Source organism: Microcaecilia unicolor, chromosome 2, assembly GCF_901765095.1.
Source record: "Microcaecilia unicolor chromosome 2, aMicUni1.1, whole genome shotgun sequence".
Taxonomy (NCBI): Eukaryota; Metazoa; Chordata; class Amphibia; order Gymnophiona; family Siphonopidae; genus Microcaecilia; species Microcaecilia unicolor.
Genome location: NC_044032.1, coordinates 574,182,694 through 574,208,201, shown reverse-complemented (window position 1 = coordinate 574,208,201; position 25,508 = coordinate 574,182,694). Strand labels below are relative to the sequence as shown.

General features: G+C 44.5%; 1 protein-coding gene across 1 annotated transcript; it reads left to right on the top strand.

Annotated features, from left to right (window-relative positions):
• The first annotated feature begins 3,479 nt into the window (after positions 1–3,479).
• HELT (helt bHLH transcription factor) lies at positions 3,480–5,840 on the top strand. Its single transcript, XM_030192652.1, has 4 exons — positions 3,480–3,503; positions 3,965–4,069; positions 4,864–4,960; positions 5,410–5,840. The coding sequence occupies exons 1-4, from the start codon at positions 3,489–3,491 to the stop codon at positions 5,838–5,840; spliced, it is 648 nt and encodes a 215-aa protein (XP_030048512.1). The 5' UTR covers positions 3,480–3,488.
• The last annotated feature ends 19,668 nt before the right edge of the window (positions 5,841–25,508 follow it).

Below are 25,508 nucleotides of genomic sequence, written 5' to 3'. Positions count from 1 at the left end.
AGCACTACTAGACGTACGCAGTGCTGTACACTGGACAAAAAAGAGACAGTCCCTGCTCAACAGAGCTTACAATCTAATTAGGACAGACAAAAGGGACAAATAATGGATAAGGGAATTACTAAGGTGGGAATGATAAAATATGGGTACTGAACAAGAGAGTAAGGGTTAAGAGTTAAAAGCAGCATTAAAAAGGTGGGCTTTTAGCCTAGATTTGAAGACGGCTGGAGATGGAGCTTGATGTACCGGCTCGGGAAGTCTATTCCAGGTAAAAGGTGCAACAAGAAAAAAGGAACGGAGTCTGGAGTTAGCAGTGGAGGAGAAGGATGTTAAGCACTGAATGTGTGGTTAACACCCAGAAACAAGGTACTGTGTGACGATCTTAAGGGGGTTGCAGTGGTTTGCCTGTTTCCGTACATTAAACCACGCATTACCAAGGGGACCTTAAACTAAAGGGTTTCCACATGGCAATGGACTTGCTGTGCCGCAATAGCCCTTACCGCCACCTGAACGGGTGGCGGTAAGTGCTCCCTGCCGCATGGCCAGATGGTAAGAGTAATCTTACTGCATGGCCATTTTTTTAGCAGTTTTTTACCTGCTGCGGGAAAAAGGGCCCTGGCTTATAGGAAAAAACAGTCCCCACCACTATTGCAGCTTGGTAAAAGGACCCCTGAATATTTCAGTCACGGGCGTGGCATAAGCGAAGAGTAGGCGTGGAGGCATTAGCCAGTTAGCACATTACACTTACTGTGCACTAACTGGCTAGTGCAGAGCAGTGGCGTACCGAGGGCGGGGCGATGGGGGTGGTCCACCCCAGGTGCACGCTGCTGGAGGGGTGCAGAAAACAGCCGCGCAGCTGTGGGCTCCGCTGATTCCCTGCTCCCTCTGCCCCGGAACAGGTTACTTTCTGTTCCGGGGCAGAGGGAGCAGGGAACCAGAGGAACCAACAGCCATGCGGCTGCTCCCAGCAGGTAAAAATGCTTGAGTGATACGCTGGGGGGGGAGGGGTCATGCTGCACCCAGGGGGGGGAGGGGTGGACGGACGCCGCTGCACCCAGGGGAGGAGGTGCGCAGCAGCGATCCGCCCTGGGTGGCAGCCAACCAAGGATCGCCACTGGTGCAGAATTAACATGGAGCCATGTTCTGCCTCCTAGGAGCCAGTAATTGCTTCCCATCCCATTTAACAGGAGGCAGGTACCCTGCATTAATCTGAATATTAAGGCACTTCCTGCAATAAAAATAAAATTGTTGGAACATCCCTTGTTGATGTTAGTTTTGAGCTTGTCAAGGATTTAAATCCTGCTTTACAGTATGTTAAGTCCAAAACCTAATGCATATTTGTAAAAGAGTCCCTATGAAATTTAAAACCGGACACCTGAAAGAAAAATGACAAGGTCCTGATTTCAAGGCATTAATGTCAATTTCAAAAATATTGAGAAGCCAAACGATATGGTCAAGAAAAGCAATCAAACATCTGTTAGGGCAAATATGTATGGCCAAACATAATTTACAAGTTGGTAAATATATGTATTTTATTCCTTGTTCATTTCAGTATGGGGGTTTGAAGCTATGGCAAAGTTTCTTCCAATTGTCTGTTTTGCTACAAAGGCAACAGAAAAGATCAAAAGTTCAACTGGCGTTAAGTGGGTAAGATAGGATGAATCATACTTAGAAACTAATTGAATTTACTAGAAAAAAAAAGTCGTGTTTTGGAGGAAGAACCTCTGATTGGCACCAATTCTAGTATCTTTCTTTCTGCAGAAAGCTGGAGGGGGGGGGAGCAGCAGCCACTCAGGAAGAAACGGGGAGAAGCCAAGATCCCCAGCAAGACCACGAAGGGGGCAGCGAAGTTTTTAAAGAGAAAATAATAAAAATTGCTTCTCGCACCTTCTAAAAATGATTTTTTATAGAAAAATTGTGGCCACCCTGGATAAACCGTTTGAACGCATCCAACCAAGAGGAGAAAATGGATCGCTGATTTCCAGGTCCAGTTCCTGGTTTTCCCTCTCTTATGTCTGTGTTTATTTAATATTTTCTTTCATTTTAACACAAATTTCACGATAAAACTTCCCAGTCAGTTTTCGGCGGTAAACTTCTATGTGCCCGGAGCCTGCGCTTTCGCACAAAAAAGTTGCAAAACACTGGCACAACGGAGGACACAAAAGTTAACAAAGCTGTGAAAATATGTTTGCAGAAAAAAGACAATTGTTGGATTAAATGCATTCAAGTTAGATATAATGCCGTTTTTGTATCAAATCTTTGGCAATGTGAGTGTACAAAAGTTCCCTGTGGCAGTCACTTGCTCCTTTTGTGATGTTTGCGCTTTGGCGTCTCCACTTGGCGCGTTACCCGGAGCCCTTTAAACGCGATTGTTTCTTTCATTCTGATGACATTTACCGGATCAAAACATGCTGTTAATTCGATCAGAAAGCTCTACCCTCCCTAACAAAGCCAGAATAATTTCTCCCGAAGTTTGTTAAATTGACCAAAATTAGGCAAATGAATAGGGGGTCTGTAGGCGACGCATCTCGCAGGTGACACTGAATAATGCACGTTAAAAGACCAGCTGCATTACTCTTTCTTCCCCCCTCTTTCTTTCCCGGCATTATCAAAATTGACGCCAATGAAACTATTCATACTTTTCAATAGACATTTTCTTATAGGATAATAGGCTACAAATTGAGCCTCTCCAAAAAAGGAATCTACTGGGTAACCCTCGTGTGCCAAAGCCTGCAGGAGATGCTGGGACGGGGAAAAAAGGCAAAAGCTCGTGTGCCAGCCCCAATCCCACACCTGCCGACGGGTCCCCACAAATGGAACAGTGTCAACAAAAAGCTTGCCATCTCTCATAAAGATAGACTTGTCACCAAGTCGCGTGAGAAATCCTGAGAACAAAACGAGGGGACTCCGTCTCCAAAGAGTCTCCCTTGAACTCGGCGGAACAGCCGATTAAAGGCTTACTTAATTGCTCTAATGACGCCAGACAGGCTTCAAACTGCGGCGATCGCTTGCTGGGCTGTCGGGGAAACAGGCGATCGCGTGAGAGCCGGAGCGAGCCCTGAAGGGCGAGCAGGGCCGGCAGAGCCCGTGCGCTTTGCGCCCCGGCGGCCCCGCTTGCACGTTTCCCTGCAGCCTTGGAGTCAGCCACAGAGAGCAAAGCTGTCAAAAAAAACCATCACGTGTCCTGTCAAGGGCCACGTGGAACAACAAAGCCGACCTGCCCTTCGCTAGCCCCCCCCCCCCCACTTGCCCCTCCCCTCTGCAGTTCTTTAACCCGATCTTTTAACGCATCCATTTCCTTCCAAAGCTGCCTCTCTAATCCCGGGAATAATTTAGGCCATGAATACAAGCGCTGCTCTAAGTGATCGCTTTATAAGCAGCCCCTGGGAGGTGAAGCTGTTGCAGTCCACCTGAGAGGAGCTTGGCGTAAACGGGGCTCTTGCTGGCAGGGGTTTCCCGGGCGATTTCACCTTAGGGGTGCTCGATCCAGAATGAAAGAGAGGAAAGTGAGTTCATTTCCCTTCCTTGCGCACCAGTTAGAGGTATTTTATTACCTAAACGTGCTAGTAGGATCACAAGATAGCATGTGCATTTTCTAGTTCCTACAAACTTAAAAAAAATACAATTTCTTTGCATGCACTTAGTATATTATGTTGTGGAGCTCATGGGGAAAAGAGACGTGGGTGGAAAATTGGTTTTAAGCCATCCTAGAAAATATAGTTTCTCTGATAATGCAGAACCTTTCTGATCCACTTTTTTGCAATCTGCTTGCTAAGGGTTCGGCAGCAAATATGGGATTGGATTAATTTAATATCAGCTGAGAGTCCTGTGCTGTCAAAAAAACAATGTTCAAAATGTATTTATACATAGGTTTCCTTTATGCACCACTTTTTGAGGGCTCAATTTGGATATTAAAAAAAACTCCTGGATTATCATTTAGTTGATTCAATCGTGAATTTGTTTCTAGAGAACCCCGGTTTCACACAAAGTGATTGAGAAGAGAAGAAGGGATCGGATCAATCGCTGTCTCACCGAATTAGGAAAGACGGTGCCAATGGCTTTGGCGAAACAGGTGGGCATCTATTTCCCTCACAGAGCCAACCCCCCCCCCCCCCCCCCCCCATAACTGAACACAATCTTACAGTCCCTTTTACTAAGCAGTGCAAAAAAAAAAAAAAGTGGCCAGCACCACTGCGCCATAACTAGCATGTGGGTTTCATGTGTACTGAGGCCACTTTAGCAAGGCTATAAAATGGCTGCATTTTCCATTTCATCAACTAATGGCCACACACTAATTTCCTAGTTATCATGGGGCCATTGTGGGAAACCTTACTGTTAAAGTGGCACATGTGATTTTGTCTAGTTGGGCAGACTGGATGAACCGTGCAGGTCTTTTTCTGCCGTCATCTACTATGTATGTTATATGTTACAATAACTACCAGCTAATCGGTTAGTGCACAGCATGCCCAATTAGTGTTGGACATGCCTACCCTCTGCCCCCAAACACACCCCCATCGCCAAAAAATAAAAAAAAAAGTATTTTTTAATGCTGTGGGTAGCACAGGCAGATCTGAAAACTACTGTGGGATGCCCGAGCTTGGCCCATGGTAGTGGATTTCAACCTGTATAAGCACCACAACTTAGTTAAAGGATCTCCCCATATAGACATAGATATGTAGATATAATGTAATGCAATGCCTGTGGTCCCTGAAAAATGACTATTCAGAAGAAATATGCTTGCACATAAATGCTGGTTGGTTAAAAAATGATTTTCTGACCACTGAAGTGTTTGTCCCCCATAATATATCTTAATGACAGAATACTGGGACTAGTCCATGTGACAGTTATATTGTGCGTCTGTTTTAGAGCTCTGGGAAGTTGGAGAAAGCCGAAATCTTGGAAATGACAGTTCAGTATTTGCGAGCCTTGCATGCCGCAGAGTTCCCCCGGGGAAGGGACAAAGGTAAGAAAGAATTGCCATTGCCTTCCTGTGCAAAGTGCGCCTCTGTAATGCTGGAGGTGAAGTGCCTTCTTGCTAATGTACCTCTCACTTTGGCTGCAATCCTTGGATCACCTCGCATTCGCTCATCCACTTACTGAGAAAATCTGAGCTCTAGGGGTATCTTGAATTTCTTTTTAAAAACTCGTTTCTGAGACATTTGCAGTTAAACCACTGCTTCAGTTAGGCGTGCTTAATGTACCTGGAATGCGATCTGTACCATTTTGATTCTGACGTTTGTAATCAAGTTTGGAGATTCCGATGGGAAACTGAAATGTAAATAAACCGGTGCGCGCGGTAAAGGGTTTTATTTAGGCTGCGGGTGGGGGGTTGGGATTTTGCCAGCTAGCAATATTGTTGTGCAAACAGCTGAGAACTGACTCCCCTTTCCCTTTCTTGCTTTCTCCCGCCAGAGCTCTTGGCAGAATTTGCCAACTACTTTCACTACGGCTACCACGAATGCATGAAGAACCTGGTGCACTACCTGACCACGGTGGAGCGCATCGAGACCAAGGACAGCAAGTACGCGCGTATCGTTGCTTTCCTGCAGTCCAAGGCGCGCCTGACCCCGGAGCCGTTCTTCAGCGCCCTGCCCGAGCCCGATCTGCCCTACGCCAGCTCCTCCTGTGCCGGCGAGCCGCCGGGACCCTTCCCGTGGCCCGGCCCGGCCTGCAGCCCAGGCGGACCTTACCTGCCCATGCAGTGCAGCCCGGGCCCGCAGCCGGGTGCCGGCCCCTTCCTGGCCCCCGTGCAGGGACTCGAGCGCCACTATCTCAATCTGCTGAGCCATCCGCATGCCGGTCCCTTCGGTTTGCACAGCGGTCAGCACCCGGCAATCCTTTGACCGCTGAGGGGCCAGAGGTGGAGCACGAGCACATCTGGCCCCGGGGACGTCTTTGCAGCAATCGGACGCAGTGGATAGAGCAGGATCAGGCTGACACGACTTGAGACTGTTGCTTGATGGACTTAAGGCGCAGGGCGCACAGCTGCTCCCCATTGCAGTATAATTTATACTTTCTGATGTACAGTATAATGTGCCTTTGACTTGTATTTGTACAATAAATAAAATCTCTGCTCGAATTAGGTGTGCCCAGGCGCTTTTTAAATGGCAAACGATGGAAAAAGCATGCGATGGTAAAGTGATTTCAGAAAGACAGAAGAATTTCTTTCTGACATTAGTTCTATCCAATAGAAAAAAAATGTCTACAGTTAAGGGCCGTTGCCTATTGCAATATTTGACAGAGCAAATTTAAGGAATAAAACACATCCGTAAAGACAGAGAGGGGGAACCCACTGAGCAGAAGTACAAATAAGCACAGCCATTTCTATGCACTGAAAAAAACCCAAACAGTACATGCCTCGCTTTTCTATTATTTATTTATTTATTTATTGCATTTGTATCCCACATTTTCCCACCTCTTTGCAGGCTCAATGTGGCTTACAATGTGTCGTTATTAGTAGATAGTAGAATGAGAGATAACAGTTAGTATTACATAATAGAGTAGCATAATCGAAATTTAAACGAGTAGATATAAGTAAAAAAAAACATTGCTGATAGCAGGTAAGGTTGCGATGTATTACATTTATAGTTACTGGTTTTTGTTGGTATGCCTTGTTGAATAGGTGGGTCTTCAGGGATTTGCGAAAGTTGATTCTAACTTGTAAGGTTCAATTCAGCCTGGGGCTTTATTTATAATAAATGGTCATGTATCACCATAGTTGATAACTTTATGGCCCACGTTGGCAAGACAAGAAGAAACGGCGTTTGGCTTAGACCTTATGCAGCTCTTTATTAGTCAGAAAAAAAAATCCACTGCTGGACTTAGCACCCTGGTTGCTAGAATGTGACAACTTGAGGTCGAAGTGACGCATTTCTGTGAGCGCTGCGCTCAGAAGGAGTTGAAATGCGCTCTGACTGGCCAAGGGCGGCTCTTCTTGCCTCACCGTGCAAAAAGCTACAAACCAAACTCGTATATCTTCACTTAAGATTCCAGGAAGCAGTAACAGTTTCTAGTCCCTGTGGGTCAAAACTTTCTTCCCAGCCGGAGAGAAAAGGGAGTGGCAGTACAAAACGGTACAGCTCCCTTTGTGGTTAAGAACAGTGGGGCAAAGTTTCCTTTTTTTTCTTTCTTTCTTTCTTTCGTTCTTTTTTATTTTATTTTTTTTTTATTAGTCTACTGGAGCTAAATATGACGAGATCTGTAGATATTGTAAAGTTCCAGAAAGGGGCCCAGTTTTTCGTGTCCCTTCACCCCACAACTCACCTTCTCAAGAACAATTAAAATATCTTGGGGAAATAGTGCACCCCATACAAAAGAGAAGGTTTTTAGATGGCCTCATTTATAGGAAACGACTGGAATTTTGTATTTATTCGTGTAGATGGATCCGTACACAGATTTGCAAAAGAAATGCCTTTTGTAGGAAGACTGTCAATAAATACTGGCAATACTCTACTGTAATAATTAAATGTACAATACATAACCAGTAGAGAGAATCCCAAGAGTATGTGTTATTCTCCTAACATGCGACTTTGTTGGTTGGACTGAACAGCGAAGGACAGTACTAACGCCAGATAAGTACATAGGGCGAGGCTGAATGTGGATAATACAGCCGGTAGAGCCGATATTACTAATTGATACCGTCTGCCATTATCTGATCCACATAGGAGTATTCACAAGTATAGTTGAGAAGCATAGAAATAATATAAGCTTCGATTTGGACTGTGAGACTGTGAACATTGAGTAGTGACTAAAATTATAAAAATTATTTAAAAAAATCATTAAAAAAACACATAAACATCAAAACAGAGGCAGGAGGGAGGTAGTCAATGATTAAAATTGTCACCATTAAAAGATATACACCTAAAGTGGTGGTAAAGATTATCTTGGTGACCGGATGAGACTCTCCCTTTTTAAGTAAACAGCACAGAGTTGCATGTTAGGACAATAACACAGACTCTTGGGATTCTCTCTACTGGTTTGTATTGTATATTTTGTAGGAAGACAGCAGTAAGCAAAACTAAAAAGCAGATTAAATATAATTAATAACTTGGAAGCAAAAAAAAGTACAAATTTTCATGGAAAACCTAGACACACAAAAAGGAAATTTTGCAGACTTCTTGTCAGTTTATTTACATTTAAAAGCAATATGAGGTAGTTCAATGGATTCAAAATTATGCATGTTTGTGTATTATTCTCATGGAACGGATAAATCTGATTTTAGTTTCTTTATAAAAAAAAAAACAAAGTTCAGATGAGCAAAAGGTAGAGTTTGATTTTACTATAATTATTATTTTTACTGCAAAATTAAAATCAGCCTGAAAAATCCCCCACTTACAATGAGCACGGTTTTCTAAATGTTATAAATTCTCCCCACTGATGGCAAGGAAGGTAGCTAAAAGCATTCCTTTTGTTTACTTAAGCTTTTGCCCCTATTTAATGTTTATGTTTGGCAAAACTCTTTAGAAAAATGGGGGGGGGGGGGGGCTGGCTGCATTTTCCCTGCAGTTTAAGGCGACCTGACCCTAGATTATTTGCCCAGGGCTTGGAGGTCACAGTAGGGCTGATCCACAATTTGTAAGTATTTGCTCCTTTATTTAAACAGAGTAACAAAAACATCTTCATTACCATGAAGAATTGTGTGTGTGTTTTTACCCTTAAAGCACAAATTCATTGCTAATATTACAAGAAAAAGGTTTCAATTAAAATAAGCTTTGTATGTAGCAGGTTATTTTAAAGTAACTTCTTCTAGGGACAAATTGTGCTTTTGTGCAGGGCGCATTTAAAGAGTCAAAATTAAGCCAGGGGAGGTACAATATCTTTGCAGTTAAAGGACGCACATAGGACTGGCTATAAATGCAACACCATAACCTATATTATTAGAAATATTTTACAGAATGGATAATGCATTTTAAAATAATTTCAGCTAGTGCAACACACAGAAGAGGGGGCCGAGGGGCTTTGGCTTTTTCATTTCTGAGCACGAAGAGGTTCTGAATTCCTTTTGGCAGTCAAGCATTGAAGATATGGTGTTACTCTGGATATTTAAATTATTAATATATTCAGCATTTTTCACTTCTCAACTGTTAACCAAATTAGACAAAACTTTCTCTTGCTAAGTAGATTTTCTCTGTGGGATTAACTTTGGGAATGAAAAGGCCACCACCATAAAAAAGAGAAAGTTTGGTCATTTACATATAATTTTGCAAAATTGCACTGGCCCATGACAGTCTTTGTACCTCAAATGATAAATCTTGATTTTCCCCCCTTTTTTTCCTTTAGCTGTGGAGGATAAATCTTTCTTTGGATTTACAATGAATTCAGGATAAAAGTGTCTTGCCTCTTGTAGGTTCCCTTTTTTCCTCCCCCCCCCCCCTCCCCCACCAAAAATGCTTCACCAACCCACCACCTTCTCTGAAAACCTCCAAGTCCCAATTTGTCAGGCTTGATCAAATATCAACTTTGAGGTAGTCTGACTTTTCCAAAAGATTAAAAATGTTAGTTCAACCCAGAAAAGAATTGATGCAAACCAGATTGTGACTTAAATACATTTTTCCCGTCCCACAATACATGGATTCATCTCTCTTCACTGTTTCTTTAAGTAAGTTGTATAGCTCATGGTTTCTAAGAGAGCCCCAACAAAACCCAGTAAAACTCATGGTGGTTTTTGCTGGAGGTGACCCATTGTGAAGACTCTGAAAGGGACAATTTTGTGTTTCTTGGGCTTCATCCTTGAGTGGACAAGAAGAAAAATAATCATCCCCATGAAATCAAAGGCTCTCCATAGGGCTGAGGAACAAAGCTGTGTGCTGGTGCCTTGGGGTCTCCATGATTCTCCTTCGCCTTGCCAAGAGACTCAGCCACTAGGAGTCTGGGGGCTCCCTTCTTAATACAGAGCTCACTTGTGCTCCCAAGCGTTATTGAACAAACAGATCACCTTGTACTAGCCACACAAGACAAATCTCTCCAAAGCCCACAGCCCCCATGTCCCAATGGAATAATAAGCCATAAAGGTTCTGTCAGCTGTTTCCCTACAAGCCAGGGAGTGAAGATACAATAATGTGAACTGTAGCTGAAAGGAAGGAATTAAAGGCAGTCTTGGAGGAGGCATGGAAGCACAGGGATGTTGTTCTGGGATTTTCAAGATGCTAAAATAACACCAGATTTGTTAAATGTTGTCCCCTGAATGAGGTGAGCAGTTTAGGGATGGCATTTCCCATGTTATTCCAAACTAATGTACAGCATTTCTTATGTCGTTGCATGTTGTTTTTAACCCAAAGCAACAGGAAAAGATCCAGAATTGTGGTGCTTTTTCCTGTGTTACAAATAGTGTGCCCTATTGCTCAACAGAGTGTATCGAAATACTACTACTAAAAAGCAGAATAAAACAAACAAACAAAAAAATCACATGGGAACCTAAACAAAACAAACATTTTTGGCATGCACACTGTTAGTGATTATGTACGAGTCCACATGCTTTCATTTTCTATCTCTCTGGCTTTCTTTCTTTGTCTTCATAGGTCTATTTTTGTGTACAAATAATGTTTCATATAAGTAAATACAGCAACCAGTTGTCTGATCATGTGAACATGAAGATAGAACACTGTGCTTAAGTATTGGGGGTTGAGGAGATACAGACTAGCAATGAAAGTGGAGAAGTAGCCTAATGGTTAATGCAGCAGCTGGGAACTGGGTTCAATTCCAACTGCAGCTCCTTGTGAATTGGGGTAGATTATTTAACTCCATATTTTCCCAGATGCAAAATAAGCACCTATATATAATATGTAAACTGATTCGATTGTAACCTCAGAAAGGCAGTATATCAAATCCCCTTCTTTCCCTTAATTTTCTTTGTGTAGCTGGATCCATACACAGACTTCCAAAAGAAATGCCTTTTGTAGGAAGAGAGAAATACCCAAAACTAAAAGCAGATCAAATATAATTAATAACTTGGAGGGAAAATAAGTACTCAGTTTATTTTGAGCTGCTGAAATATTATGAAAAAGACCCTAAACCTATAGCACAAAATGTTTCATTCAAACACCACAAAGGTAGAATTAATGCAAAAAAATTAACAAACAAAAAACACAAACAATAAAAAAACTAAGTGAAAAGGAAGCTTTCAAGCAAGGGAGTAAGGGTAATGGATTTGACATATCGCCTTTGGTACAACCAAAGTGGTTTACGTGTTACATACAGGTACTTTCTCTGTCCCCAGTGGGCTCACAATCTTTGTACTGGAGGCAGAGGTGGGTTAAGGGACTTGCCCAGGGTCACATAGATCAGGTCATGATAACAGTGGTTGACTCAGAAGTAACATTACAAAAACAACTTTTCATGGAAAGGCTGCTCGATGCTTAAGACAGTTTCCCAGGGATGATGGTGGAGGCAAAACTGCTAACGGAATTTAAGAAAGGATAGGATAAGCTTGAAGCTATGAAGAAGAATAAGGAAAGTCCAGAGCTGTAAGTGAGCATTTTAATGTCTGGGCAGGCACATCTATTTGAGCTCACCCAGTCCCAATCTTTATCTCCACCCCTCAGGGCCAGCCCAACCATTATGCAAGAGTAGGCTGTTGCCTAGGGCAGTACATTCTGGCGAGTAGCAAAGAGCAGCTGCAGTTAAGGCAAACCACAGATCCTGACAGCTATATAAACTCAAAGAACCATCAATGTGTATTTTTATCTGTAGAAAGGATGGGCAATTCTCAAATAGTCCATTTACTTTGGAATTTGCTCTTATTTGTGTGTGTGCTATACTGACTCACATACACACACAAATAAAAAGCACAATGTTTTGGAGGGGCAGCTTAGAGGCCTGAAGGTTGGGGAGGGGGGGGAGAGGACATAAGGTTGAGGGTTCACTTACTCTTACCCTTGCACCAGTCCTGCCACCCCTCTATTCTGATCTTCACTCTTCTTTCTCTCCCTCTCTTCTCCATCTCAGATAGTAAGACGGGAGCTGTTCCCTTCCTGGCTTTTCATCTGCTGCTTGCATTTCATCATTTTTCCATATCCAAAAGGCTTTGCATCAGTTCTGATGGCCCTCTCACCAACCCTATTTATGGCTCAGCAAAAGACAGGGATCAACCAGGGTGTATAACATTGCAACAGAAAGTAAATTTGTCAGAGTCAGTGGATCTTTTGGCTCTTTTTGTTCTGTGGTTTTTTGTGTTATGAGTTTTAGATGCTATCTGTTCTGTTGTTCGCCACTGAGAGTGGAGTTTCTTCCAGATTGCCAGTTTTTAAATATATGTAATACTCACTAATTTCTGCACTGCCTATTAAGACAGATTACAACTTTTCAAACTTTCCAAGATCTTTCCCTATGTTAGTGGTCCTCAACCCAATACTCAAGACACACCTTGTCAGTTGTGTTTTTTCAGGATATCCACAATGAATATTCATGGTATGGATTTACATACAATAATTCACAAAGATTTTATCAAACATAACCAGAAATAAATCTTCAAATCCAATAAGTAAATGTAGCTCATAACAATCAAACACCTTTTAAATAACAACTAAAGAACTTCTCAAATATATATATATATATATATATATATATATATATATATATATATATATATATATATATATAAACACACACACACATCTAATATAATAATTCGCACCTCCAACGTTCTGAAGCTGACTCCGTGGCAGCGTGGCAGTGAAGCCGTGTAGTGTTCGTAGGGTTCGTAATCACCCCGCCCTCAAGGGAACTCTGTATAGTTGCCAGGGAAACAAACGCGACGTCAGAAGGAGAAGGGACCAACCACATGTATATATAATTTGTAGAGCAGGTGTGCTCAGTGGAGGAGTTTGGGTGGATCATGGAAAGTCACAAATTCTATACCTGTTCCACATATTATGAGTGGAATTCAATAAAATGGGCACTGGAAAAGATGCTCATTGAATTTGATCATAGAAGGGTCTTTTACTGAGCCGAAGCAGTGTTTTTAGCTCGCAGAAGAAATCATCTGGCGGTAAACGCTGAGACGCCCATAGGAATATAATCGGCATCTTGCCATTTACCACCAGATGATTTCTACTGTGAGCTAAAAACGCTACCGTGGCTTAGTAAAAGACCCCTATAGTTTGCAACATATACATGTGGAGCAGCATTTTAGAAATGACGGACAAATTGGAACTGAGACATCCAAGTCAGGACTTCTCAAATTCTGCTAATATTTGCTGACATAGAACCTGTTCTAAGATACATGGAGAAATGGATGATTATATACTGGTTACATGTGGCAGAAACCAGGGGCATAGCCACGGATGGGCCTGGGCCCACCCACTTTTGTCCCGGGCCTACCCAGCAGCAGCCAGCCTGACTGGCAAAAGACTGCCTGACACAGATCACACTCCCTCCTGACCTCCTCTCTCTTCCATGGGTATTGTGGCACCCACATGGCTACCTGAGGGCCTGCGATGATAACGTAATCCTTAGAAAGCAGCACGGGACATCCCAGTCATGTTGTGTTGATGGCTCTGCATTGTCCAACACAGACTTCCTGTTTCTGTGAGGGCAGAAGTCCCGCCCTCACAGAAACAGGAAGTCTGTGTCTTAGGGGTGAGACGCTGCAGAGCCATCAGCATGACGCAGCTGAGAGGTCCCGTGCCACCTTCTAAAGATTGTATCATGCCTGCATCGTTGGGTAATCCGGTGGTAACCGCGGGTAAGGATCTGTTGGCGGCTTCAGGGGAGACAGCTGCTGTAGAGGACAGGAATACTTTAAAAAGAGTGCCAGAGAACAAGAAGGGGAAAATGGGGAATAAGGAAGGACACCGAGGAGGACAGAAGCATAGAAGATATGCTGGATTGGGGGTGAGGAAAAAGGACACAGAGGAGGACAGAAAATAGATGAGATGCTGGATTGGGGGTCAGGGATATAGGGAAGGAATGCTGGTCATGAGAGAAAGAATTGTGGGTAGGGGGATGGACACAGGGAGGAACAGGACATAGAGAGGGCATGCTGGTTATGAAGGAAGGAATGGTGAAAGATTTTGGATACCCAGAATGAAGGCTCAGAAGTGTTGTTGGATAAGGGAAGGAATGGGAAGAAATTCTAGACGCATGGAGAGACAGGATACAGGGCATGCTGGTGATAAGGGAAGGAATGGGGGAAAAGAATGGATGCAGGGAAGGACTGGACACAGAGAGGGGATGATGGACATAAATAAAAGAATGGGAGGAGATTCTGCACATAGGGAAGGACAGAATGTAGGACATGTTGGACATGAGGTAAGGAAAAGGAGGAGATTATGGCCACAGGGAAGGATAAGAGCAGTGTCACAAAGGTGCAGTGCTGGACATTGGGGGGGGGGGGGGGTAAGAGCAAGGACACAGAGGGAGGATAAAGACAGGGACACAGAAGAGAGATGGATGGTGGACATGAAGAGAGAAGAAAGTTCAAATGGACAGGAGATACTGGAAAAAAAAATGTTAAGAGAAGACAGAGGAATGCAGAAAACAGAGACTGGGACAACATGATTAGAAAAATAACACGACCAGACAACAAAGGAAGAAAGAATTTTATTTTCTATTTAGTGATTGGAATATGTCATTTTTTGGAATGTACAAAGCTGGTGTTAGACTGGGCCCGGACCCAAGTGAGAGGGGACCCCTAACCTCTCTGGCCTGGAGACCCAGAGCAATTGCCCTGGTAGCAACTCTCCCCAGTGGCATAGCTAGGGGGGGGGGGGGCACAGGGTGAGCGATTGCTCCCCCAAACAGCTTTTTTAAAAATGGCGCCTATGTGCCTCGCCAATATTTTTTTCTCCCCCTCCCGAGCGAATCTCCAATCTTTTCCTCTCACTTCTGCCCACTCTCCCCATCCGTGTAGTCACTTTTGCTGCCCTGAAGCATCGTTCTCCCTTTGGCACCGGCGATTCCCATAGTCAGTCTTCAGCCAGCGTCGGGGCCTCTCCTCACTCAGGCGCATCCCACCTCTGAGGAAAACAGGAAGTTGCATTACAGTAAGCAAGGAAGCCAATTTGGTTAATCTTTTTTCACTTTCCACCCCTCCCCCCTCGCAGCCGTCATTTCAGTTCACTCAAAACAAAGCAAGCAAACTTATGAGACGCTGCATCCACCTTGTCATTCTTTATTGTTCCTCCATCTTAAAAGGTGGAGGAGAAAAGAAATAACAATTGAATATCACTAAAACAGCTTCAAAAATTATTGTAGCTGGTAGAAACTGCAATTATAAACTCTGTACTTTGTGCTAATTTTTCTTCACTGTTCATGTATATAGATGTCCAGATTTAAGTGAGACTATCCTGTTTCCTGATGGGTTCATCTTAACTTTAGTTGTAATCTGCCTTGGGAAGCCTGGTGTTATAAAGATGATAGAATATACTGAAATTAAATGGAAGCAGAATTAAACTCTCCTTTCATTGGGGCACATGGAATCACATCTTCATCTGTTTTGTAGACGTTTACCTTTTAGATACACAAAGGGATTATTCTGTTTTGAACGTGTTTCAGGGGCAAGTAGTTTTATAAGTCAAAATAAAAATAAATATTTTGTTTCATGCAGATCTCTTTTGTTTAAACATAAATGGGCTATAAGCCCCTAGTTCAGTCCACTGGTTTTCTTATATTTTGTTCTTGTGATGACTTATATTGTGCCAAAACTGAAAACTCTTATCTCTATCTGGTCGATAATAAAAGGAACACTATCTGCCCTAAAAAGTTGTTTTGTGGCTCTACATGAGGAATTGTGATATTGAATAAATAAGTGTATGTTTGTGCCCCTAGTCATGCATCCTACGTTTATATAATCCTTTCAAGAAATACAGTTAATTGTTAAAAATTAGTGGAACATAGCCACATAGGCATGGTATGGTTGCATTTTTAATATGGTAATACTGGGGCCCAGCTAAGAAACAGGTTATTTTGAGTTAGTCTTCACTGGACTAAACTTGCTTTCCTTGTGCCATCACTATCCAGCAGGATAGGCAGTGTCTTAAAAGATGGAGGATAAAGGATTTTTTTTTAAACAATAAAGAGTGACAATGTGAGTGTAGCAGCTCATAGGTTTGCTTGCTTTGTTTTGAGAGTACAGCAATGACAGCTGCGTGAGGAAGGGGAAATGAGGTTGGTCTAATTGGTTTCAATATTTTGATGTCACTTGGTTTCCTGTCTATTAAACCTCCTTGGAGCTGCCAGAGGATGGACTGTGGGAGCAGGCTAGGGAGATATGTGGCCCCAAGGAGGATGGGGAGCGCTGAAGAGATGGGGAAGAAGGTTAACATGGGGAGAGAGAAGGGTAAATGCTGGACAGGGAGGGAGAAGGACACAGAGTCAATACTGGACAGGGAGAGGAGAAGGACATTAGAACGCAAAGAGGCAGTGCTGGAAAATGAAGAAATGGGGACACAGGGGCACTACAGAAAAGGGGGGAAGATAGCTGCTCTATTGAAAAGGAGGGGCATAGGGACACAGAGGGGCACTGCTGAAAAGGGGAGGAGGAGATAGAGACACAGAGGGGCATCACTGGAAGGGGGAATGGAGATATGGGGACAATGATGAAAAAGGGGTGAGATGGGGACAAAGGTAACGCCAGAAAAGGGAGAAGATGGTAACACAGGGGTAGTGCTGGAAAAAGGGGGAAGATGAGGACACAGGGCAATGCTAGATCAAGGGAGAGATGGGGACACCTGGATGGCAGATGCTAGAAAAGGGGGACATGAGGAGACCAGGTAGGCTTGTGCAGAAAAAAAAGGGGGGGGGGGTTGGGTTCACAGAAATGGCAGATGCTGAACTTGGGGGTAAGATAGGGACAAGGGACATAGAAGGGAGATGCTGGACAGGACAAATAGTGGTGCAGAGGAAAGAAGGATGGTGCACTTGGAGACAGAAGAAATGTCAGTTGGGCAAAAGACCCTGTAAAAGGCAGAAGAAACAGAGAAAAACAGAAAAGAGACAGCGGGACTAAAGCAAATGAGAAAATAAATTGTTCAAACAACAGTAGAGGGGTCCGAGTGCATTTTCTTAAGTCATTTTGGATGTACTACAGCACAGATTTTGATGGGTAGAATCAGGAACTGCAAATCTCATATGAATGTGGGTTGTGAGTTCACACTAGGACTGGTTGAAAAATCTCCCTTCTGGAACTGGATCACGTGGCAGCTCTATACACAGCTATTTGATAGTGGGGACGTAAAATGCAAGATCAGTGCCAAACAGATGTAGAGAAGGAAAGGAAGAAGACAAGAGGAGAGAGAAGAAATGGAAAGGCCATCCTGGAAAAGAATTTGTAAGGCTGACTCATGGAACATGGAAAAAAAGACTGGGACCAGCCAAATTCCCAGACAACAAAGGTAGAAATTTTTATTTAATACTTTGTAGGAACTGAGATGTACCTGCTTTGTAAAATGTACAGGAGAAAATGCATTTCTGTTTTTTTTACCAGTATTGCACTGTTTATAGAGTCTGGCCTCAGCCATGCAGTCAGCTTCAGAATGTTGGAGGTGCGTTTTATTATATAGGATGAGTTCAGAACCTGGCTATGCCTCTGACTCTCCCCCCATCCAAGTGCTGGCCCTGACATCTGCTATCTTTACACCAGTGCAAGGGGAATTTCTGGTGGTGATCTGAATTCCAGAGTCTGTTTTTTTTGGGGGGGGGGGGGGGGGATCAGTTGAATTTTGTCTATATATTTCTTTTAATTTATGGTCACCTAATAAGAATTTGGTGAGGGTCTGTCTGTGTTTTGTGTGCGTGACCAAGGCCAGCACAGAATTTCTGTGTAAAGGTCTGTGGTAATCTGGCTTGTTCAATTTTTCCAATAGGTGTACTGGTGTTCTAGGGCCCACTGCATATTTATGGTGCTGCCTTTCCCTAGGTATGGTCCTACTTATTTGAGTTAAATGGTTGATTTGTTCTAGGTTTTAAGGGAATTTTTGTGCAGTAATACATTACTTCACAATATTATGACAAATATATATTTGTATAGCATGTTTTATGGGGAAATGTCCTAGCTCCACTGTATAACAATTGTTGGGAGAGAGGTCAAGTGATTCTATGAATGCAGAATATATTTTTGTACGGAGGAAGTATATGTATGTTGAGGGACAATGAAGGGAGCTGTAGCTCATTGGGGGATGAAGAGTGCAAGCTGTTCCCAACCCTCAATGTGGCCTACAGGTGCTGAATTCTGTACTACTGCCCTCACTGCAGTTATTTGTTGGGGGTGGGATGGGATGCGGCAAGGGGCAAAAGTGTAGTGGAGCAGGGTGATGGCAGGTGCCAGGTTTTATCTTTCAAAAAGTTGGCAACCCTAGGTGCATCATTCACATAGCTAGTGAGGATATTCAGGACATTCACAGTCCATCGAACCCTCAGTTAGAAAACCATGGCAGTCAGTGGTGGTGCTACAAACTGCTAGTACCAGCACCGTGGGCATACTCAGTTCTCATTCATGTGGTGCTGATACCAGTGTCACTGGCTTGGAGAGCTGCCTTTGACTGCTGTGCTTTTCTTTGATAGAGCATACCAAAAAGATCAACCCATGTGAATATGCACAACTCGCCTATCTAATTTCAGAACTGTTTCTTAATATCTGCTTGTATACTATTACTTTGTTTTTTATCATCATGCTGACCAAGATCATGCAATACTAAATGTTTATTTACTAACATTCTTCCACTACTCATGATGTATTGTAAGCCACTTTGAGCCTGCAAAGAGGTGGGATAAGGTAGGATACAAATGCAACAAATAAATAAAAATAAATAAATAAACAGGGGTCAGTGGGCTAGGGATATTCACCATCTAAAGTATTTAATTTAAGTTCATGGTGGGGTGGGGGGAGAGGAAATGCATGCCCACTGAACCTGCCCACTGTCTCACCCCAAAATTGCCTTCTGGCTATGCCACTGGCAGAAACATCCATTTTAGATCTATTTAGAATCATAAATGTCAAAAAATAAGGCCAAGGCAGGCAAAAAAAAAGTCTGTGAGAAGCAGTGTGGGATGTTTGCCCAGATTTGAAATTATCTAGTTTCAAGCAAGTCTTACATAGTTTTTCAAAAGTTTTTATTTGTAATATTTTTGCCTTCCTGAAATTGCAAGAAGTTTAATAATTGGAGAAAAGATTAACTCATTCGTTCAAAGTTTGTGCTAGTAAATTGGCTCAGTTTTTTTTTTTTTTTTTTTTTTTTTGCATTTTGCCCTGAACTTAAATCTGACCCTAAATATTAAAGAAATACAGAGAGGAGATCACGTGATGCCCTGAGGGAGCAGGGCACGGTTTCCAGCTCTTCGTGGTTCCTGCACTCATAAAAATCTAATACTGCTGCAAACTCATTGCAGGCGAGTGCCCGATTGTTGATTGGGATCGTTGGATGGACAAATACTTAATGAGAACTATGGGCGGTATGGTTAGTAAAGGAGCTAAACATAAAATGGAGAAGCCGTGATCAGAGCCTGCCAAAATGGAGGACCAAACATTACAAAGAGGGGCATAATCGAATGGGGCACCCAAGTTTCCTGAGGGCTTCCTTGCAGGACGTCCCCGTGAAGGGGTGGAGAAACCCGTATTATCGAAACAAGATGGGTGGCCACCTTTCGTTTCGATAATATGGTCGGGGACGCCCAAATCTCAACATTTAGGTCAACCTTAGAGATGGTTGTCCCTAGAGATGGTTGTCCCCGATTTTCGGCGATAATGGAAACGAGGACGCCCATCTCGGAAACGATCAAATCCAAACCATTTGGTTGTGGGAGGAGCCAGCATTCGTAGTGCACTGGTCCCCCTGACATGCCAGGACACCAACCGGTCACCCTAGGGGGCACTGCAGTGGACTTCAGAAAAAGCTCCAAGGAGCATAGCTCCCTTACCTTGTGTACTGAGCCCCCCCAACCCCCCCCCCCCCCACAACTGTACACCACTACCATAGCCCTTAGGGATGAAGGGGGCACCTAGATGTTTGTGGTGGGTTTTGGAGGGCTCACATTTACCACCACAAGTTTAACAGGTGGAGGGGATGGGCCTGGGTCCGCCTGCCTAAAGTGCACTGCAGTACCCACTAAAACTGCTCCAGGGACCTGCATACTGCTGTCATGGAGCTGGGTATGATATTTGAGGGTGGCTAAAAATATATAAACATCTTGTTAGGGTTGGAGGGGGTTAGTGACCACTGTGGGATTAGGGGGAGGTCATCCCCGATTCCCTCCGTTGGTCATCTGGTCATTTAGGGCACATTTTTGTGGCTTGGTCGTAAAAAAAAAAGGACCAAGTAAAGTCGGCCAAGTGTTCGTCAGGGACGCCCTTCTTTTTTCCATTATCGGCCGAGGACGCCCATGTGTTAAGCACGCCCCAGTCCCCCAGTCCCGCCTTCGCTATGCTTCTGACACGCCCCCATGAACTTTGGTTGTCCCCGTGACAGAAAGCAGTTGAGGGCGCCCAAAATCAGCTTTCGATTATGCCGATTTGGGAGACCCTGGGAGAAGGACGCCCATCTTCCAATTTGTGTCGAAAGATGGGCGCCCTTCTCTTTCGAAAATAAGCCTGAAAATGGTCAGGCCTTCTCGACGGAGCAACTACTACAATTGATGGCCGCGGTGGAAAAAGTGATGGAGCCCAAGCTAGAGTGTCTTTCTGAGCAGTTTAAAAACTTTGAAATCCTTTTGGCAGATGCCAGTAAGCGTACAGGAGAATTAGAGCAGAGAATATCAGCCCTCAAGGACGCGTCTCCCAAGACAGCAGAAACCGTGAGAATATTGCAGGGTGTGGTACAGAACTTATCGGAAAAGGTTGATGATCTGGAAAACCGATCTCGCCGGTCCAACCTACGGATCATTGGCTTAGCAGAGTCAGTGAGTAATACAGTGCTGGCTTCGGTGCTTGGGCGCTGCCTTGCAACGGAGTTTGCGGTGTCAGATCGGACAGGGCCACTGTGTTTCGAGCGCATTCACTGCGTGGGAAAACAACAAAGTGGCCGGCAGTTGCCATGTGCAGTGATAATTCAAGTGCACAATTATACTCACAAAACGGAGATCTTGCACGGTTACCGCTTAAAAGGGGGCAAGGTTCAATATGATGGTCACCCGGTGCACATTTTTCAGGATTACTCAGTCAGCTCGAGAGAGGGTAGAAAACAGTTTTCGCTGCTCTGCAGCCACCTCCATGAGAAACGCATGCATTTTATGTTGCTATATTCAGCACTTCTTAAAGTTCAAATGCATGGGCAATGGTGCTCCTTTGCTACGCTGGACTCAGGCGGCGAAAGAATTTATCACAGAGATTGAACACGCTCAGGCTGGAAACTCTTGAAACAGTGGGACTATATGCTGATGTGAGATCTGAATGGGTAAAGTGGATAAGTATAATGATGATGTTCTTACTAGGAATGTATGTGATGTTTAACAGTAACTTTGATGGGTGCAGGACCTCCTGCATTAAGTGGTCTCCTATATCTATCTGATATAGATATAGATATATACAGGATAATGTTCAGGAATTTGGGGGAGGGAGGGGATAGTAGACTGGGATTTTTGGTTCACTGTATTTAAGGAGTTGAAGGGGGGAGGGAGAGAGGAGGGTATAACATCGGTACACTGTGAAAAGGGTCTTGGGATGTATCCTGTAGCTTGGAATGTATGCTCTTTGTTCTTTGTGAGAGAGGTGGGGGCCACTGTGTGTGCACTGGGACGGAAATGGAATGGCTCTGGGGTGAGGCTGGGTGCCCTGGAGTCTTTTGATGTGTTTGCTGTCATCTTACAGAACAAGATAATCGCGTATACTGGATAAATGTCTGGTGCGCATGACTTGCATAGTTTCTTGGAACATGGGGGGACTTCGTCCCCAGTCAAAAGAGCAAAAATAATAGCAGCCCTGAATAGATGTAAGGCAGATATAGAGGTGTATTTTCAAAGCACTTAGACTTACAAAGTTTCATAGGTTACTATGGAACTTTGTAAGTCTAAGTGCTTTGAAAATGAGCCCCATAGTGTACCTGCAAGAGACTAGGCTGTCGGCAGAGGAACACCTAAAGTTGAAATGTCGGTGGGTTGGAGAAGTATATTGCTCCCCTGAAACAGGACGGAGAGGGGGAGTAGCAATTTTATTACGTAAATCTTTGGCATGTCAGGCTAAGCTCTTGTTCGAGGGAGGAGGAGGTAGGTATGTGGGACTCCAACTTAACTTGCAGGGTAGAGTGGTTATGCCAGTGGCAGTGTATGCTCCATCGGTCCCGTCTGACACATTCTACCCTCGACTGCTCGCCACTTGCCAACAACATTCACAATTGCCCTTGATTGTAACAGGAGACATGAATCTGGTTTTGGATCCCCAACTAGATTGCTCAGATCCACCAAGGCCCAAACATTCGCCACCTCCATCCGTGCTTGAACACTTTTGCGCAGTGCTGGGGATGGTGGATCCATGGCGCTTGCTACACCCAGAAGAAAAGGATTACACGTATACTCCCAGAGCACACTGCACTCTATCATGCTTCGATTACATTTTTGTCTCAAGAGAGATATTCACAGAGGTGGCGTCTGCGATCATAGGACCAGAAGAGATATCAGATCACGCATTAGTGTGGATAGACCTAGAGGCCACCCAACAGTTTCAACAAATGCCCAGCTGGAGATTTCTGGCTTATTCATATTCTTCCCAGGAGTTTGTGCAGTACTTGCAGAACAAGTGGCAAGACTTTGCAGACTTTAATCAACAGCATGCTAATGACCCTATTCTATTCTGGTCTACAGCTAAGGCGGTTCTTAGGGGAGATGTAATTGCATACGTAGCAGGGCGAAATAAACGTATAGCAAGGGGCATAATAAACCTAGAATGTAAACTGTGCGCACTCAAACGGAAATATATTCGACATCCTACAACCTTGACATATGAAGCATTTACAGCTACAAGGGTGGCATTAAATAGCTTATTGCATGAGCGCATAATAAAATCATTGTTATATCTTAATTATAAGTTTTATAAGCATGGAGAACATACAGGGTGACTGCTTGTTCAAATAATGAAACGTAGTAGAAAATCCTGTTTTATACCTGTAATACGGGATAAGAATGGTGTAATTGCACATAAGCAACAAGCGATAGCAGACACATTCTATCAACACTTTAGAGCCTTGTATGCTTCTGGGGATTCCAACACAGTGTCGGGGGAAGCCATACAACAGTACCTACAGGAGGCAGGCATGCCCAAACTCCCATCTGAAGCACTGGACTCCCTTAACCACCCTTTGACGGGGCAGGAGATATTCAAGGCTATTCAGGCACTGAAGCAACATTCTGCACCTGGTGCAGACGGTTTCTCGGACGAATTCTATAAAATATTACAACCTCAACTAGTAGGTCCGTTGATAGATTTTTTTGAGGCAGTGATAGAGAAAGATGGCTTTCCATGACATGCCAACACAGCGCTTATTAGTTTGATACCTAAACCAGGGAGAGAGCTGACACTACCGGAATCTTATCGGCCAATATCGCTGATAAATGTTGATTTGAAGCTTTTGTCAAGGATATTGGCAGACCGCCTGGCTCTCCTATTACCATGTATAATACAGAATGATCAAGTGGGGTTTGTAAGGGGAAGGCAGTCGGTAGTTAATGTGAGCAAATCAGGGCCACCGAGAAACTCCGTGTGAAAGCACAGCGGCAGATCGCCTCCCTTCGGGCCTTCCCTCCCTGTGTCCTGCCCTCGTGGAAACAGGAAGTTACATCAGACAAGGGCGGGACACAGGGAGGCGCCCGAAGGGAGGCGATCTGCCGCTTTCCCACGGAGGTGAGGCACTGCCGATTTGAATGCAGGGGGCCTGGTGGCGGATGGAGGGGGGCTGTCGACGGAGCCGAGGGCAGGCAGGTGAGACCGGGGACTGCGGCGCCCCTGCCCCCCCTCTCGGCGGCCTTGGCACAAATTAATCTTAGCGCTGATTCACGGCCAGTAGTTGGAAGGTCCTTACTTGATAATGATTGCGTGGGGTGACCTTTTCTGTTTCAGACATTGCACTGGGTAGGAATGCGAGGCTGGTACTTAAAGGCCTTGATGGCATTATATTCTTCTCCACAGGCGAGGGTGTTGGTAAATGGCATACGAACAGAAGAATTCTTAATAAACCGTGGCACATGACAGGGATGTCCTTTATCACCATTGTTGTTTCTTCTTATTCTAGAACCCCTCTTATGTACAATAAGAGCTGACGAGGAGATAGGCGGGGCAGATGTAAGAGGTCAGTCCATAAAGGTCCTGGAATATGCGGATGATTTGCTCTTGGTATTAACCCAACCGCAAAGGTCCCTACCGCAGATGCTAAAGAGAATACAACACTATGGGACTTTATCTGGGTTTCAACCAAATTTCACCAAATCAATAGCATTGCCATTATTTGACTACACCAAAACAGACTGGGAAGGGGATTTCCCCTTTTAATGGGCGGCCCAAGAAATAAGATACTTGGGAGTAAATATACCACAAGACTTAACAGAGCTTTATGATGCAAATGTACAGCCTCTGTTAAAAGAAACTATGCGGTTACTGGCGCTGTGGTCAAATTGTCCCTTTTCAATACTAGGCCGCATTTCTTGGTTCAACATGGTGATAGCTCCCCGGTGGCTTTACATTTTTCAGATGCTGCGCAGGGGAGCTTGGGGTTGATGAATATACGTTGCTTGACAATAGCTTGCTCCATGAGGCACATAAATGATTGGTTAACGCAAATGCACTCATTCTCCAATACTTCATTGGATTGAGCATGCATCCCGGTGCACACATTAGTTGGCTCCTGCACACAATACCGGGGAGGACAAAGGTGGTCTTGCATAATAACCCACTTTTACTTTCAGCACGCGCCACATGGAGGTGGCTGTGTAAGAGACATCACTTTTCAGCTGCGGCTACGCCATATCTTGCACTGTATCATAATCCAGATTTTCCAGCAGGCACTGCATCTACCACATTTCACAGATGGAAACAGGTGGGCATAGCTGCCGAGAGGGGGGGGCAGGGGGGACAAAATTCCCCAGGCCCAGGCCTCCAAGGGGGGCCCGGCGCTGCAGTCCCACCTGGCATCCGTTGTCGACCGTCTGCCCCCTGCATTGAAATCGCAGTTTCACCTCCGTGAAAGCAGCACTGCAGGCAGCAGAACATCTCCCTTCGGCCCTCCTTCTCTCCCTGTGTTCTGCCCTCGTCTGACGTAACTTCCACGAGGGTGGGACACAAGGAGGGAAGGAGGGCCGAAGGGAGGCGTTCTGCTGCCTGCAGCGCTGCTTTCACGGAGATGAGACTGTGATTTCAATGCAGGGGGCCCGGCCCAGTGGCGAATGGAGGGGGGGAGCGACAGCAACTTTGGGGTGGAGGGGGAGCGGAGGCAGCGACCTCGGGGGTGGAGGGGGGAGCAGTGGCTGCAGCGATCTCGGGGGAGCGGTGGCGTCCTTGGGGGGGTGGAGGGGGGAGCAGCAGCGGCGACCTCAGGGGGTGGGGCAGCAGGGGCAGGGCCCCGGGGGTGGCGTTGCCCCGGGCCCGGCCCAGTCTCTCG